Raw genomic sequence first — 13,961 nt, 5'->3', positions numbered from 1 at the left:
AAGTGACTGTACAAAAACTAAGAGGAGAGGATGACAGCTGAGTCTATCAGGCTCATTTTCAAAGCACTTAGCCTCCCAAAGTTCCATAGAAACCTATGGAACTTAGCCTCCCAAAGTGCTTTGAAAATATGACTAAAATTCATCAGTAGTTTATGCTGTTTTATAAACCGCTAAGTACACAGGACCCCTACAACAAACCTGAATATCTGAGAATATTTGGAATCTATAATGTTGCCTGTTGTGTCCCAGGAGAAGCAGCAGAAGTGGACCTCACTGATTTTGCCCCTTAAAGTACAATGGGAAATCAAAGCGTAGTGAGAAATCATGAGGGCTGCATGCCCACTTTAAAAAACTTTCTTGTCAAAAGGGTTAAGCCTCCCTTATGACTTTTTCATGGCTTGCCGCAGGGAGCTTCATTGCCTTCTTCAATTCATCTAGCAGCAGGTATTACAATTACAGTACAGTCTATTATTCGACCTTCACTAATCTGACCATCTGGCATATCTAACAGACCCCCCCCCCCCCCCGGTGATGTCACTACATTGTCGTTAAGAAGAATGTGGCAGATAAACGAAAGGGGGGGCTGGGGGTCCCTAACCTCATGTGGTACTATGGGGCGGCCCAAGGGAAAGTAGCGATTGAGTGGTACCAAGAATACCCAGACAGGCAATGGGTCCAACTGGAGCAATACTCTTTGGGGCATACACCTCTGGGAGCGTTAATGTGGACCCCTAAACCTTTTAGGGTATTGGGGGTGGGTGAATGTCCTTCCATTGGGGTAACCCTCTACTATTGGGATAGTCTCTTCCCTCAGAAGAAATGCATTCTCACTAGTTTATCTCCAATAGCATATAATCCACTTTTTATGCCTGGAACTACACCGGGGATATTTACTCGATGGTATGCCATAGGTCTAAGGAAGTGGGGCCAAATGTTTGAAGCAGAGCAAATACTCTCATTCCAAAGTTTGCAATCACAATATCCAGAATTGGAGGAAGACACTTACGCATACCTCCAGCTGACCCACTTTCTCAAAACAAAGGCAGTGAGAGAGGTCATAAAACGGGAAAGGTCTAGTCTGGAGGATATCTGTGAGGGGACTGAGTCCTCTGGTGGATTGATCAGCCGATTATATAAATGCATTAGTGCACAGGTTCCTCGATATTGCCTCCATAGAAAGAGCTGGAATAGCGAGCTGGGAATGGCCCTGGGGGAAAAGGACTGGGAAAGGATTGAAAAGGGGGCAGGAGGCGTGTCGGTACATGTACCGTTAAAAGAGAATGCAATAAAAGTATTGTTCCGCTGGTACCTCACTCCGGCACGCCTCCAAAGAATATATCCAGCAGGCTCAGGAATGTGTTGGAGAGGATGTGGTCAAAAAGGAACAATGGGACATATGTGGTGGACATGTGGCAAAATTAAAGCGTATTGGAAAACAGTACATGGTAGACTGCAGAGATGGGTAGGAAATACCTTTAGGTGGACTCCAGAAATTTTTCTGTTCTCTGTTAAAGTAGGAGGGTTAACACATAGCCAACAGATTCTGGTGAGACTGGCGACCGGAGTAGCTAGACAGGTCTTGGCTGCATATTGGAAGCAGAAGGGTGTACCCTCCATTGAGAGATGGATTTCAAAGTTAAAATATGTTTGTGAAATGGAAAGGTTACTAGCAGAATGAAAACGCAAGCTGAATCAATGGCAAGCTGTTTGGGGTACCTTCTTGGAACAATATCCATAATGGAAGGAGAAGGATATCTAGATCCTGTGGACAGGAGAACATTGAGCCATACTCATGCAGGGGGTGGGGGGAGGGATGGGAGGGGGGGGAGGCAAGGGGAATTAATACCTCTAAAACTTTAAAAATGTTGAAGTTCAACTGTTCAATATTGTTGTATGCAAAATGATAGTACCATGTATAATGCAGAAAGGAACTGTATTATTTTATTCTTATTGAAAACATTTTGTTAGGATGGAAGGCTGTGTTGCTTTTTGTGTTGAATTTAACATTCAATAAAGACTTCTTGAAATATAAAAAAAAAAAAAGAAGAATGTGGCTTCCCTTTTCATTTTCTGGAGTGGCACAGAGGGAAATTTCATACCTGAGACAATTGTTTCAGACCTGGGCCCAGGCTTTTACTGCAAAATAGCACTGTTGTGATCCGGAACCCTGTTTTTACTGCACAGTGAGTTTTATTCTCTTCTGCTGCAACATTTCTGCAATGTTTTTAATAGGTACATAATACACTACAGTACTGTATTTTTATTCTTCTCCTTCAGCTCTGTAGATGACGACTTCTGAAATGGCCAATCAAGAGAGGAAAAAAGTTGTTTTGTCTACAGAGCAGAAACTTGACGCTTTATGTTTCAAAGTTTTTATTGATGATGCCACAGATTAACACAATCATTTGATTAAGTACATAACAATTTAAACTTTGTCAGTCATATGTACACCAATCCGCGGTCATTATCATCAAATTTGATTTACAATTTCCTTCCCAATTCCCCCCTTCCCCCCCTTAATACTGTCTTTAACATAATCCTTGTATCAAAATAGAACAATAAACAACAATGAACATTACCCGCTATCTGCACTTTCCAAGAATAACAACTTGTATTTGTATCGCGGTTAACCCCTTATCTAATATCTCCCTCCCTTTCATCCCCTTCCCCCCTCCCCCCTTTTATCATGAAATATTCCGCATTCACTTCATGAGCCATTCAGTTACATCTCCCACTCACTCCTGTGCTACGGTGTTGGTTAAGTTGCTCTGCCTTATGTTGCGGTACTGAACTCTAGTTGCCATTATCCTCTCCCTCCTTTATGGTCCCCTATGTGGAAAATTTATTTAATATTGCACTTCTCGCTTTATGGGATATACTTTGTAAGTACTTGGTCCAGATGGAGATAAACTTCCTTCTTTTCTTGGAAGTGCCCTGGGCTTCCCTGGCCTCCCATAGCATCAATTCATGAAACCTATTTCTCCAATGCCAGAAGGAGGGTGGTACCACCTGCATCCAGTGTCTAAGTATACATTTTTTCCCCACGGCATAAGCCTTGCATATCAATTGTTCCAAATTCCTATCCGAAATCCCGTAGGCTGTCCTTCTATTTAAAAGTGCTCCTCTCCAGGATGGGAGTATTTTTGATCAATGATGCTCTCAAGGTATTTATGCACCGCCTTCCAAAATATTTTTACTCTATCGCACCTCCAAAATGCATGCAAAAAGGTATTCCTTCCTCTGTTGCATTTGGAACATTGGGCATCGGGTGTCCACCCCGCTCTCGCTACTTGTGTTTGTGTCATGTATCCCCTGTGTATTATTCTGTATTGACTCTCCTGCAGCTCCGCCCCCCCCCCCCCCCCCACCTGTTTTGGGATATCTATGATCAATTTTGTAAAATTTACTCCCTTCAATTCATATCCCAAGTCTTTACTCCAGGCTGCAGTGAGTGCTTCATAATTGCGAGGTGGGCAAAGCAACAGAAGTGCTTTGTGTAAACTAGATATTGAAACCTGATCGAATGCATCCCCCTTTAAAAATTCTCTAAGCTTTTGACCCATTTTTGTACCCAGAGCCTCTTGGTCTAAGCTATACCAGTAGTGGTGTAATTGTCTATAAGTGTAGTGATCCTTGTTTGTTAGGGATAGCCTCTGCTGTAGATCTTGGAATGTATACAACCTTCCATCCGCATTGACTAAGTGTTCCACTAAAGTGATTCCCATTTCTGCCCAGTTTTTAATGGTCCCTGCTTCCATTCCAGGTTGGAAGTCCCCATTCCCTTGAAGAGGCAACTGATCACTGACATTTGGATTATGATTCCAAGCTGACATTAGGAAACGCCAGACCTGTCTTAAAGGTTGTAACAAAATACTATTCTTACCTACAGGCGGTAAACTAGTTGATTTAGCCTGCAGAAGAAAATTCATATGCCAAGGCCTAAACAATGCCCTCTCCCACCAAATAGGGGTATACTGACTTGTGCCTAGCATCCAGTCTCTGAGATGTCTCAGTAAACAGGCCTTGTTATATCTTTGAATATTGGGTAGACCCAAGCCTCCTTGTGTCCAATTATCATAAAGATATTCTAAACGTAATTTGGACTTCTTCCCGTCCCAAAGGAAATTCCTACAAATCCTATTTAACTTTCGTATATCTCTTCTTAATAAGTGTATTGGCATGGCTTGTAAGATGTAGAGCCATCTAGGGAAGATGAACATTTTAAACATATTAATTCTCCCAGTAAGTGATAGGGGCAGATGGCTCCACTGCTCAAGAGAGCGTCTTGTATCCTGTAGCAGTTTCTCTATATTCAGGTGGTACAACTTTGAGGTATCCATGGACAACTGCACTCCTAAATAACGAAAGGACCCATCTGCCCATCTCAATGGGACACGGCCTTGCCAACTCTCCTCGCGCTTCTCCCCACCCAGCAATGCTTCTGATTTCTCCAAATTTAACTTAAAACCTGAGAAATCCCCATATTCTGCCATACATTCTAATAAAGCTGTCAGTGATGTACTTGGATTAGTCAGATGAGCTAGTAGGTCATCTGCAAATGCTGCGATCTTGAACGTTTCTGCGCCCACCGCCACTCCCTTCACGTCAGGCGTCCCTTGAATATCTCTGATCAAGGGATCTAATGTTAATACGAACAGCAAAGGTGACAGTGGACAGCCTTGTCTAGTTCCCCGATATATCGAGAAGGGGGCAGATAGTATTCCATTAACCCACATTTGGGCCTGTGGAAGACAGTATAACGCCCGTATTGCCTCCTGAAAAAACCCACTTATTCCATATGCTTCTAACGTCCCAAACAAAAAATCCCACACCACTCTGTCAAATGCCTTTTCGGCATCAAAGCTGACTAACACGGATGGTATGGCCTGATTAGATACTACCTCCAACGTTGTAAGTATTTTCCTGATATTCTTGGTAATACTTCTGCCCTGCACAAAACCCACTTGTGACTCCTCAATAATATCCGGCAGTATACGGGCTAATCGGTTGGCTAGGACTTTGGCGTATAATTTGGCCTCATAATTGAGGAGCGAAATCGGCCTATAGGATTCTGGTTTCCTCGTATCACGTCCCGGCTTCGGTATTACTATAATTTGTGCTAGCCGTAAGGAGGGAGGCATTCGTTGATCCTGCACTATGGTATTAAACATAGCTGTGAGCGGTGGCGCCACCTCCTCCCTCAGCATTTTATAGAATTCCCCTCTATATCCATCTGGGCCTGGGGCCTTTCCCAAGGGACCCTGCTGTATTGCCCACGCTATTTCGTCAGTTGTTATAGGGGCATTTAACATAGCCAGACTGTCCGGGTCCACTCGGACGTTGTCTTGTCTACTGAAGTACATCTCGCTATCTAACGGGGGTGGATCAGGGGGCGAGTATAAATGCGTGTAATAGTCTACCAGGATTTTATTGATTTGAACATCCGTATTCTCTAATACCCCACTAGGAGAGTACAAGGTGTCTATTTTTGAGGGCCCTTGCCTAGATTTTGACAACCTTGCGAGCATCCTACTATTTTTGTTGGCATATTTATATAGTTGGTATCTGTAATAAGCATAGTTTTTTTGGGCCTTTTGATGAATCCCTTCATTTAGGGCCTGCTGCAATTCTAAAAGTTGGGCTTTAAGCTGCAAACTATGATGTCGCCCATATGCTTTCCGCACTCTTGTTACTTCTTTTTCTAATCTAAACAACTCCTTCTCCCTTACCTTTTTTTGATGACTCGTGTATGCTATAATCTCTCCCCGTAGTACGGCTTTAGCTGTATCCCAGTATAAAATTGGGTTGCCCCTATGCTCCTGGTTAGTTTCTTGAAAATACTTATACTTTTGTGTTATATAGTTTAGAAATGTTCTGTCAGTATTCAGACGAGTAGGGAATCTCCATTGAAATTGTCCTGGTGCGGGCCCGGGCGGCTCCAGTACTGCAGTTACCATCGCATGATCGGAAATTTTTATGGGACCTATGTCTGCGTCCCGCAGCCTTGTAAATAAATTGCGTGAAAGAAATATGTAGTCAATTCGTGACATGGTGGCATGTGCGTGGGACAAATGGGTAAAATCCCGTTCTAATGGGTGCAGAGTCCGCCACACATCTACCAAGTCTAGGACCTCACTTAACATGTTTATGCCTCTCGAATCTGACCCCGACCCCCTCTTCTCCCCATGTGATCTATCCAACCTAGGATCAACCACTGCATTAAAGTCTCCCCCTACTAGCATGGGAATTCCATCGAAGCCTGTTAGGTGTTGCAGGAGTTTTTTGTAAAAAGTTTTATTGTACGTATTGGGGGCATATACATTGCACAACACTACAGGTTGTCGTTCTATTGTTAAGTGTACAAGTACATATCTTCCCTCCGCATCTGCTACAATCTTATGAGTATGGACTTGAATCCCTTTTTTGATTAATATGATAACTCCTGCTTTTTTGGCATGCGCCGGGGATTCGTAGTAATCTCCCGCCCACCATCTACGTAATTTCTCATGTTCTTTAGCATTCAAATGCGTCTCTTGAAGAAAAGCTATTTCTACTTTTTGTTTATGTAATGCTTGGAGTATCTTTTGTCTCTTAATCGGCGAGGAGATGCCACCCACGTTCCAGGTCACCATCTTAAGTGCCATTACGTGAACTCACTGTTCAGATTATACACCGAATGGAGACCTGCACGTATTGAGCAATGGGGGCATCCCAGCCAATACCCCCCTTGCTGTCCTTTTAGTGTCTCTCTATGTTGTAAAGTTCCCAATGTGGCCCTTAACCAGCTGCTTATCCCCTGCTTCTCCAACCTGCCCATGAAGCTATGGCTCCTCAAAGAATCCTCCCCTAATCCCACCCAACCTCTGTCCTCCCCTACTTCTTCTGGGCACCTAGGGTGCTCAACCTCCGTGTCTCCGATCGGGGACCCCTTTTAGCAAGTATGTATCCAGTCTCCCCCCCCTTTTGTATGCAGTGTAACTTCAATAACAACATTAACAACATTAACCATTTCAAAGAAATTTAACTCAATATCAACAGAAGTGATTATCAACTCTTTGACCACCCTGTTCACCATTACTCAGGTTTTCATCTCACCAACAAAGTCTACTCGTTTGTGGAAGGACTCGGTCTGTCTTTCTCCAGCTGATCCACAAACGCTTGAGCTGCCTCCACTGTTTCATAAAACTTCACCACACCATTATGTTGAATGCGTAGTTTCGCTGGGTATAATAGACCAAAACGGATTTGTAGTTTATGCAGTCTTCCACAGACCTGCGAATACTGTTTGCGCAAAAGAGAGACTAGTAGAATAGTCTTGAAAGCATAGTATTTTATGACCCTCAAGCTCGAGTGTTGCTCCTTTCCTAAGAGCAGTGAGTAACGCCATTTTATGTTGGTAGTGGAGCATACGCAGGATAACCACTCTCGGCCGGTCGTTGGGCATCTTCCTGGGTCCTAAACGATGTGCTCGCTCTATTCTTAGGGTTCCAGTTGTATTTTCATTGTGCAACATCTTAGCAAGCCAGGATTCCAGATATTCTCTCAGATCCCCCTCTTTTATTGATTCTGGTATTCCTACCAGTCTGAGGTTATTCCGTCGAGAGCGGTTCTCCAAATCATCCACTTTATCTTCCAAGGCTGCTACCTTTTTTGTAAGTCCTTCTATAGCCGTGGAGGATTCTTGTGCTGATGTTTCCACTTCTCCCAGTCTCTGCTGGACCTCCTGGAAGTCTTTTGTGAAGGTAGTGAACCGTTGATCCATGCCATCCAACTTGTCTATTATTTGTTGAAGTTGGTGATTTAGAGTGTCCTCCACCGCTAGTTTAACTTCCGCCACTATTTCCGCAGCCCAGGCAGAACTCACCGATGGTGACGATGGGGAGTTTTTCTCCGCCATCCTTGAGCCTCCTCCTTTAGATTTTTCCGGCTCTTTTTTGGACCCTCGGGTCGCCATGCACGATGTAATAAATGAGTGCTTTTAAAATTTCTGTCTTTAAATCCGAATAAGCTTCCCAGGCACTCCTTTGTCCTCTGTATGATAGAAAACTAATTCTGCTCTACTGTTTCAGCCGCCCTATGAGAGCTGATGTTGTTTTTCACCTCCTACAAGTCTTTCCAAGACTGAAAGTAGAGCTGTTGAGAAAGGGTGTTCCTGTCTCTTTAAATTCCAGGCTGCTCTCTTAATTCTGCTTTACCCTGCTTTCATCATCCTCTGTTGATCTTACTGTAGTCATTGAAGCAGCTGTGCCAGCTATTATCTCTGCTGAATATGATTTTTAAAGTCTGTGCTACTTACATTGCGCTAGGCCCTCTCCTTCCCCCTCTTCCGTTGCTGTGTGCAGCGGTTCCAGCTCTCTCGTTGTCCATCCTCCCGGTCACAGATCCACCATCCTTTGCCAGCACCCTCTGCTTCGGTAAGGACTCACTTTGTCGGCATATGAAAACGTTGCCCGGTCTGTTCCTGTTCTCCGATCATATGGCGGTCTATGTTCGGGTGTCTCTCTGGCGCCAGCCGCTCGCCGCGTGGTATGGGGGAAGGGGGACTCGCTACTGCCAGTTCGCGCCGCTGCGGTTTGCCGCTTATATTTTTTTCCCTCCCAGGAGGTCGGATCGCCTTCTCGCTTCCTTCCTCGTTACCCGTCCTCAAGCTGGACCTTGATGGGGGTTGAAAACAGCTGATTTGTAGGAGCTCCCGATCGCGACTTTGCGGAGCTCAATGTGCGGCGGCCATCTTGGCCGGCAGCTCCACCGGAAGTCCAAACTTGACGCTTTAAAAAGAATTGATAAGGTTGAATCCATGCCAAAAAATAGCAACAGTGGAGAGAGTAACAGCTCTTAACTGAAAAACACAATGGAGTGAGCTGGAGAAACGGGGCTAAAACTGTCTCTCTACTTTTTCATTGAACACTAGAAAAACTATGAAAAAACATGAATAAGAGAAAGTGAGCAAAACCATATTCATGTGGTTTATACAGCAGAGACAAGGGCATACCTATATCAGGGCCAACATTGCAAGATAAAGCCCTGGTTTTTCAAAAGGAAGTCAATGAAGGTGACCCTGATATCACTGCTAGTATCAGGTGGCTTGATCGTTCAAAGAAAAGATAGGGAATAAGGCAGCTCTTCATTGCTGGGGAAAAGCTGTCAGTGAACTCTGAGGAATTTGTCACATTCAAAGTGAAATTTCAGCATCTCCTTGAAAGGTGGTATATCAAGTCCCATTTCCCCTTCCCCCCTTTCCTTAAAAAGGAAGGTATATCAAGGGACCAGATATACAACAGTGATGAAACTGGGTTAAATTTTAAGATGATGCAGTCAAGAACTCCTGCATCGTGGCTTGAAGCTGCAGTTCCAGGTTACAAATGGAGTAAAGAAAGAATGACTATTCTATAAGCCTGTAGAAATTCAACTGGTAAACTTAAATTACCACCACTGGTCTAAAATTTAAAAAAGTTCCCACCATCATGTTCTCCAATTTTGTTCAAATTTTATCTGTTGCGCGAGTCAGGTGTTAAACGAAGTTTCCCAAAATTTGAGGTCTCTAACTGCAATAGTTGCAGATCTAGACCCCCTTTTCTGAAAGGTTGTCAGTCCATGAGCGCGCGACATTTACCAAAATCCAAACACATTTATAAGAATGGCTAAAAAATTAAAATCCTGTACAGTTTTTGATGCTAATTCCAATGAAATACATTTTAACATTATGGATGCAAAATCAGGTCAAACAAGTTGACTGAAAGTGTGCATCAAAATTAGTCACGACTCATCGGAACATATTTGGACCAATATTCAGACCGCAACAACTTCCATGCAAACAAAGATACGGACTTGAAATTTTGAACAAGCATTATACTTGTGCTTTACATAATACTTAAGTTAATAATATACCTTAGGTTTCTTACTTCTACATTAAATATATACAAATACTAAAACAGTTGTTTCATATATTTGTTAAGGTATATAATTAACTAAGTAGGTTAGGACTTGGGTAGTTTATAGTAAGTATTCTTCCAGTTTATTTATTGATTTCTGGACATAATACTGCCAGATTTGCAACTAACCAGCGTCTATAACCGCCCTGCAGGATCTCTTCAAAGTTAAGAGACCTCAAATTTTGGGAAACTTAGTTTAACACCTGACTCACACAACAGATAAAATTTGAACAAAATTGGAGAACATGATGGTGGGAACTTTTTTTAATTTTAGACCACTTGGCATGGAATGACCCTAAAGCTTAGCGCGTTATCTGCAGCAGGGCCCAAAGGAATAAAATGGGCTCTGCTGTAGATAACTCGAGCTAAGCTTTAGTAAAAGACCCCCCTAAGAGACCAGTCATTTCTAGGAAGTACAATAAAACCAAACAAAATACAGATAATCAAAATAGAATTAAAAAATGAAGCATTATTCTACCTAACATGTAAACATTTTTTTAATGTTTTTAATATTTTATGAAAATGTACATAATGTGTTTCTAATCTAATATGCAAAGGAATTCCACATTAAAGCAGCTTCATTAGCTAATCTCATGGAGTCTAATCTTTTGTGTTTAATACTCTTGGCTGAGGGAAAAGTGCAAAATCGGTCAATTAGTACACAAAAACCTACTCATGTTACAATTATGAAACAATTTATACAGCAAGGGGTCTGACCATGGATAAATCTACCAGTATTATCCAGGGCCAAATCAGTGCATATTATAATCTCTTTAAGAACAGCACACAGATTAACTACAATATTTTGCTCTGAATTCATATTGACTTTTGTCCTAATTAGGGGTCAAAAATGTTTTTCTTTTGCCTGAACATTTAAAGCAATTTATTACCCAGAAAAAATTGTTATAATGCATGTTGAGACTAAGCAGTTTTTGATCAGCCTTAAGCTTTGGATAAATGGGACTGGTAATGTGAGTGGTTAATACTGCTAAACTGGTGATAAAAATGTATTTCCTATGATTCTAATCTCCTGTGCATAGAACAGCTCTAACCCCCTTTATTTGGTGGTCTAATACAAGTTATACAATTTTTCTTTTGTGGAAATGAAATTATGTGAATTTTTCTTAACTGTTTTTTTCCTATTCAAGAGGTAAATGCTTGTAAATTTTGAAAATTGATAAATACAAGAATAAAAAAAAAAAAAAAAAAAACTGTACAGGATTTGAATTTTTTAGCCATTCTTATAAATGTGTTTGGATTTTATTAGACCTCAAAAATGGCATTTTGGTAAATGTCGCGCGCTCATGGACTGACAACCTTTCAGAAAAGGTGGTCTAGATCTGCAACTGTTGCAGTTAGAGACCTCAAATTTTGGGAAACTTCGTTTAACACCTGCCTCGCGCAACAGATAAAATTTGAACAAAATTGGAGACATGATGGTGGGAAGGGTTAGACCACTTGGCATGGAATGGCCCATATTTTGTTCTTAATTTCTCAACTTTCTGGCTACAGGTTTAGCTACCTGATATACTTGTTCTCTAGACTTTACTGCTTATTGCTTAATTTGTCCTGTGAATCTATATAGTAGTGTACCCAGACCCCCCAAAAAAGCAAATAAAAAAAATCTCTCTCTCCCTTTCTGCCTTGCTCTGATTAGTAGAGAAGATAGGTTTTTCAAACTGTTTCTTATCCTCAAAGAATAAAAATAAATCAAAGAATTGATTTTGAAAGGTACAAAAGACTAGAGAACACTCAAGTTACATGGCAATACTTTTAAAACAAATAGGAGGAAATATTTTTTCACTCAATGAATAGTTAAGTTTTGGAACTCATTACCAGAGGATGTGGTAGCAATGGCTAGCATGTCTGGATTTAAAAAAGGTTTGGCCAGGTTCCTGGAGGAAAAGTTCATAATCTGCTATTGAGACAGAAATGGGGAAAGTCACTGCTATCCCCCAGATTGGTAGAATGGAATCTTGCTATTATTTGGGATCTGGATTGGCCACTGCTGTAAGCAGGATACTGGGCTACATGGACCTCTGGCCTGCCCCAGTATGGATATTCTTATGTGTGAAAGATATCTGTGCTTGTCCTTGCAGTTGCTTTGTGCCTGCAACCAGAGCTTTTAGGAGGTACTTCCCTTTGTGCTGATCCTGTGTGCACAAGTTCAATACACAGGATGTGTCTCCCTGGAGTTATTTACATATATTCAGGTAGACTAAACGCTGGCACAAGAACAGCAAGTCAGGATCACAGACGTGTGTGTGTGTGTGTGTGTGTGCACCCACGCGCATGCAATTAGCAGCATGAAGATCAGGAGCACTTTAATATCAGCAGTGGCTATCAGAGGAGTAACAGCAGAAGCAGCAGCACTAGCTACATTGAGTCTCGGGGATGGAAGAGAGAGAGGTAGATGCTGGGGAATGGGAGTTGGGTGGGGTATAAGAAAGAGGGGGAAAAGAATAAGCAAAAGAAGCTGAGGGGAAAAGATTCTGGGAGAATGTGGGGGAGGACGGAGTGCCAAATATATTAACTGGACTAACAAGTAATGTCAGATACACTAAAAAAAAAAATCTAAATACAAATTTACATAATCTAATTTTCAAACATATGCATGTGACCCCCACCCCCCCCCCCCCCCAATTACACACACTCATTTTGTCCCACTTAATGTACATGTTTTCCCAAAATGGCCCAATGCCAAAATGAATGTGAGCCCTTCAATTCTTGAAGTAACAATTTTTTTTTTCAGAATTGTCATATACAAGGCGCTGCACATTACTCAGGACTTACCCTTCTATCTGTAATGGTTTGGTAAAGCTAAATAAGATATAATCTCCAGCTACAGGTGACAATGCCCAGAAACAGTCCATTCCTTTATATGCCTTCTCTAAAGTATATTGTTGATACACTTTGAGGCTTGTAGTTACTGTTGCTGGAGGATTGAGATGTGATTTGTGCAATACTTGTTTCCCAAAATCTTTATCCTGTATCAAGCAAAAAAGGGGAGAATTAAAACATTAAGAAAACAAGGAGGCTGGCAACATCAACCCAACAAGGTGTATCAAGTGGTACACAAAAACGAGAGTACACAAAAAAGGTAGCTCATCAAGTGTAGGGATGTGCAAACTTTACAAGACAATATTCCAAGTTATTAACCCAGATAGACATGTTCTTTGATAAAATGGTTTCTCTCAAAAGTGCTGACATCTGGCACCTAAAAGTATGTGTGGTTTTCCATAGCCTGCAAACTTTAAGCCAAAGTAGTTTGTAGTAGAGGCATGTTCAGGGTGGAAAATGAAAACAGCACATGTATATGACAATTTTACAAGTACACATTCTATTTAACCTTTCCCAGATACTTGTAAAATAAAGCAGATTAAAGTAAGCAGCAAATTTTCATATGCATACTTTACACAAATTCTCAAATATTCTTACTATCAAAATAAAGAATACAACCTAAAAGGATCCATGCATTTTTACAGCCATATGGCCTATTTTTAATTTAATTTTAAAACACTTATTATTATTATTTGTAGCATTTCTATCCCACATTTTCCCACTGATTTGCAGGCTCAATGTGGCTTACATTTGCTGTAATGGCGGTTGCCATTTCCGGGTAACAGAATTACAAATGGTATTGAATTAAGGTGCATAAATACATGGTAACATACATGGTGCGTACATACATGGCAACATACATGGAGCATAATATATATGGTAATGCTTGATCATTAATAGTAGAGAGGTTAAGCAGTTATGCGATAAAGTTTGGTTTTGTATAGATCGTGTATAATGTTGTTATTTAGTATTTAAGATGGAGGTTTATGGTATGCCTTCCTAAATAGATCTGTTTTCAGTAGCCTTCTGAAGATGGTTAGGTCTTGCGTTGTTTTTATGGCTTTCGGCAATGCATTCCATAGTTGCGTGCAGATGTATGAGAAGCTGGTCGCGTGTATGGATTTTTATTTTAGCCCTTTGCAGCTAGGATAGTGGAGATTGAGGAATGTGCATGATGATCTTTTTGCG

General features: G+C 41.4%; 1 protein-coding gene across 1 annotated transcript in view; it reads right to left on the bottom strand.

Annotated features, from left to right (window-relative positions):
• Positions 1–13,961, bottom strand: part of LOC115459576 (alpha-1,3-mannosyl-glycoprotein 4-beta-N-acetylglucosaminyltransferase B-like) — a 317,839-nt gene that overhangs the window by 33,778 nt on the left and 270,100 nt on the right. The window contains exon 11 of the mRNA XM_030189387.1: positions 12,726–12,919. Within this exon, the coding sequence (XP_030045247.1) occupies positions 12,726–12,919 (194 nt within the window). The remainder of the gene's footprint in view (positions 1–12,725; positions 12,920–13,961) is intronic.

The sequence above is a fragment of the Microcaecilia unicolor genome, unplaced genomic scaffold (assembly GCF_901765095.1).
Source record: "Microcaecilia unicolor unplaced genomic scaffold, aMicUni1.1, whole genome shotgun sequence".
NCBI lineage: Eukaryota > Metazoa > Chordata > Amphibia > Gymnophiona > Siphonopidae > Microcaecilia > Microcaecilia unicolor.
This window is presented reverse-complemented; position numbering and strand designations above follow the sequence as displayed.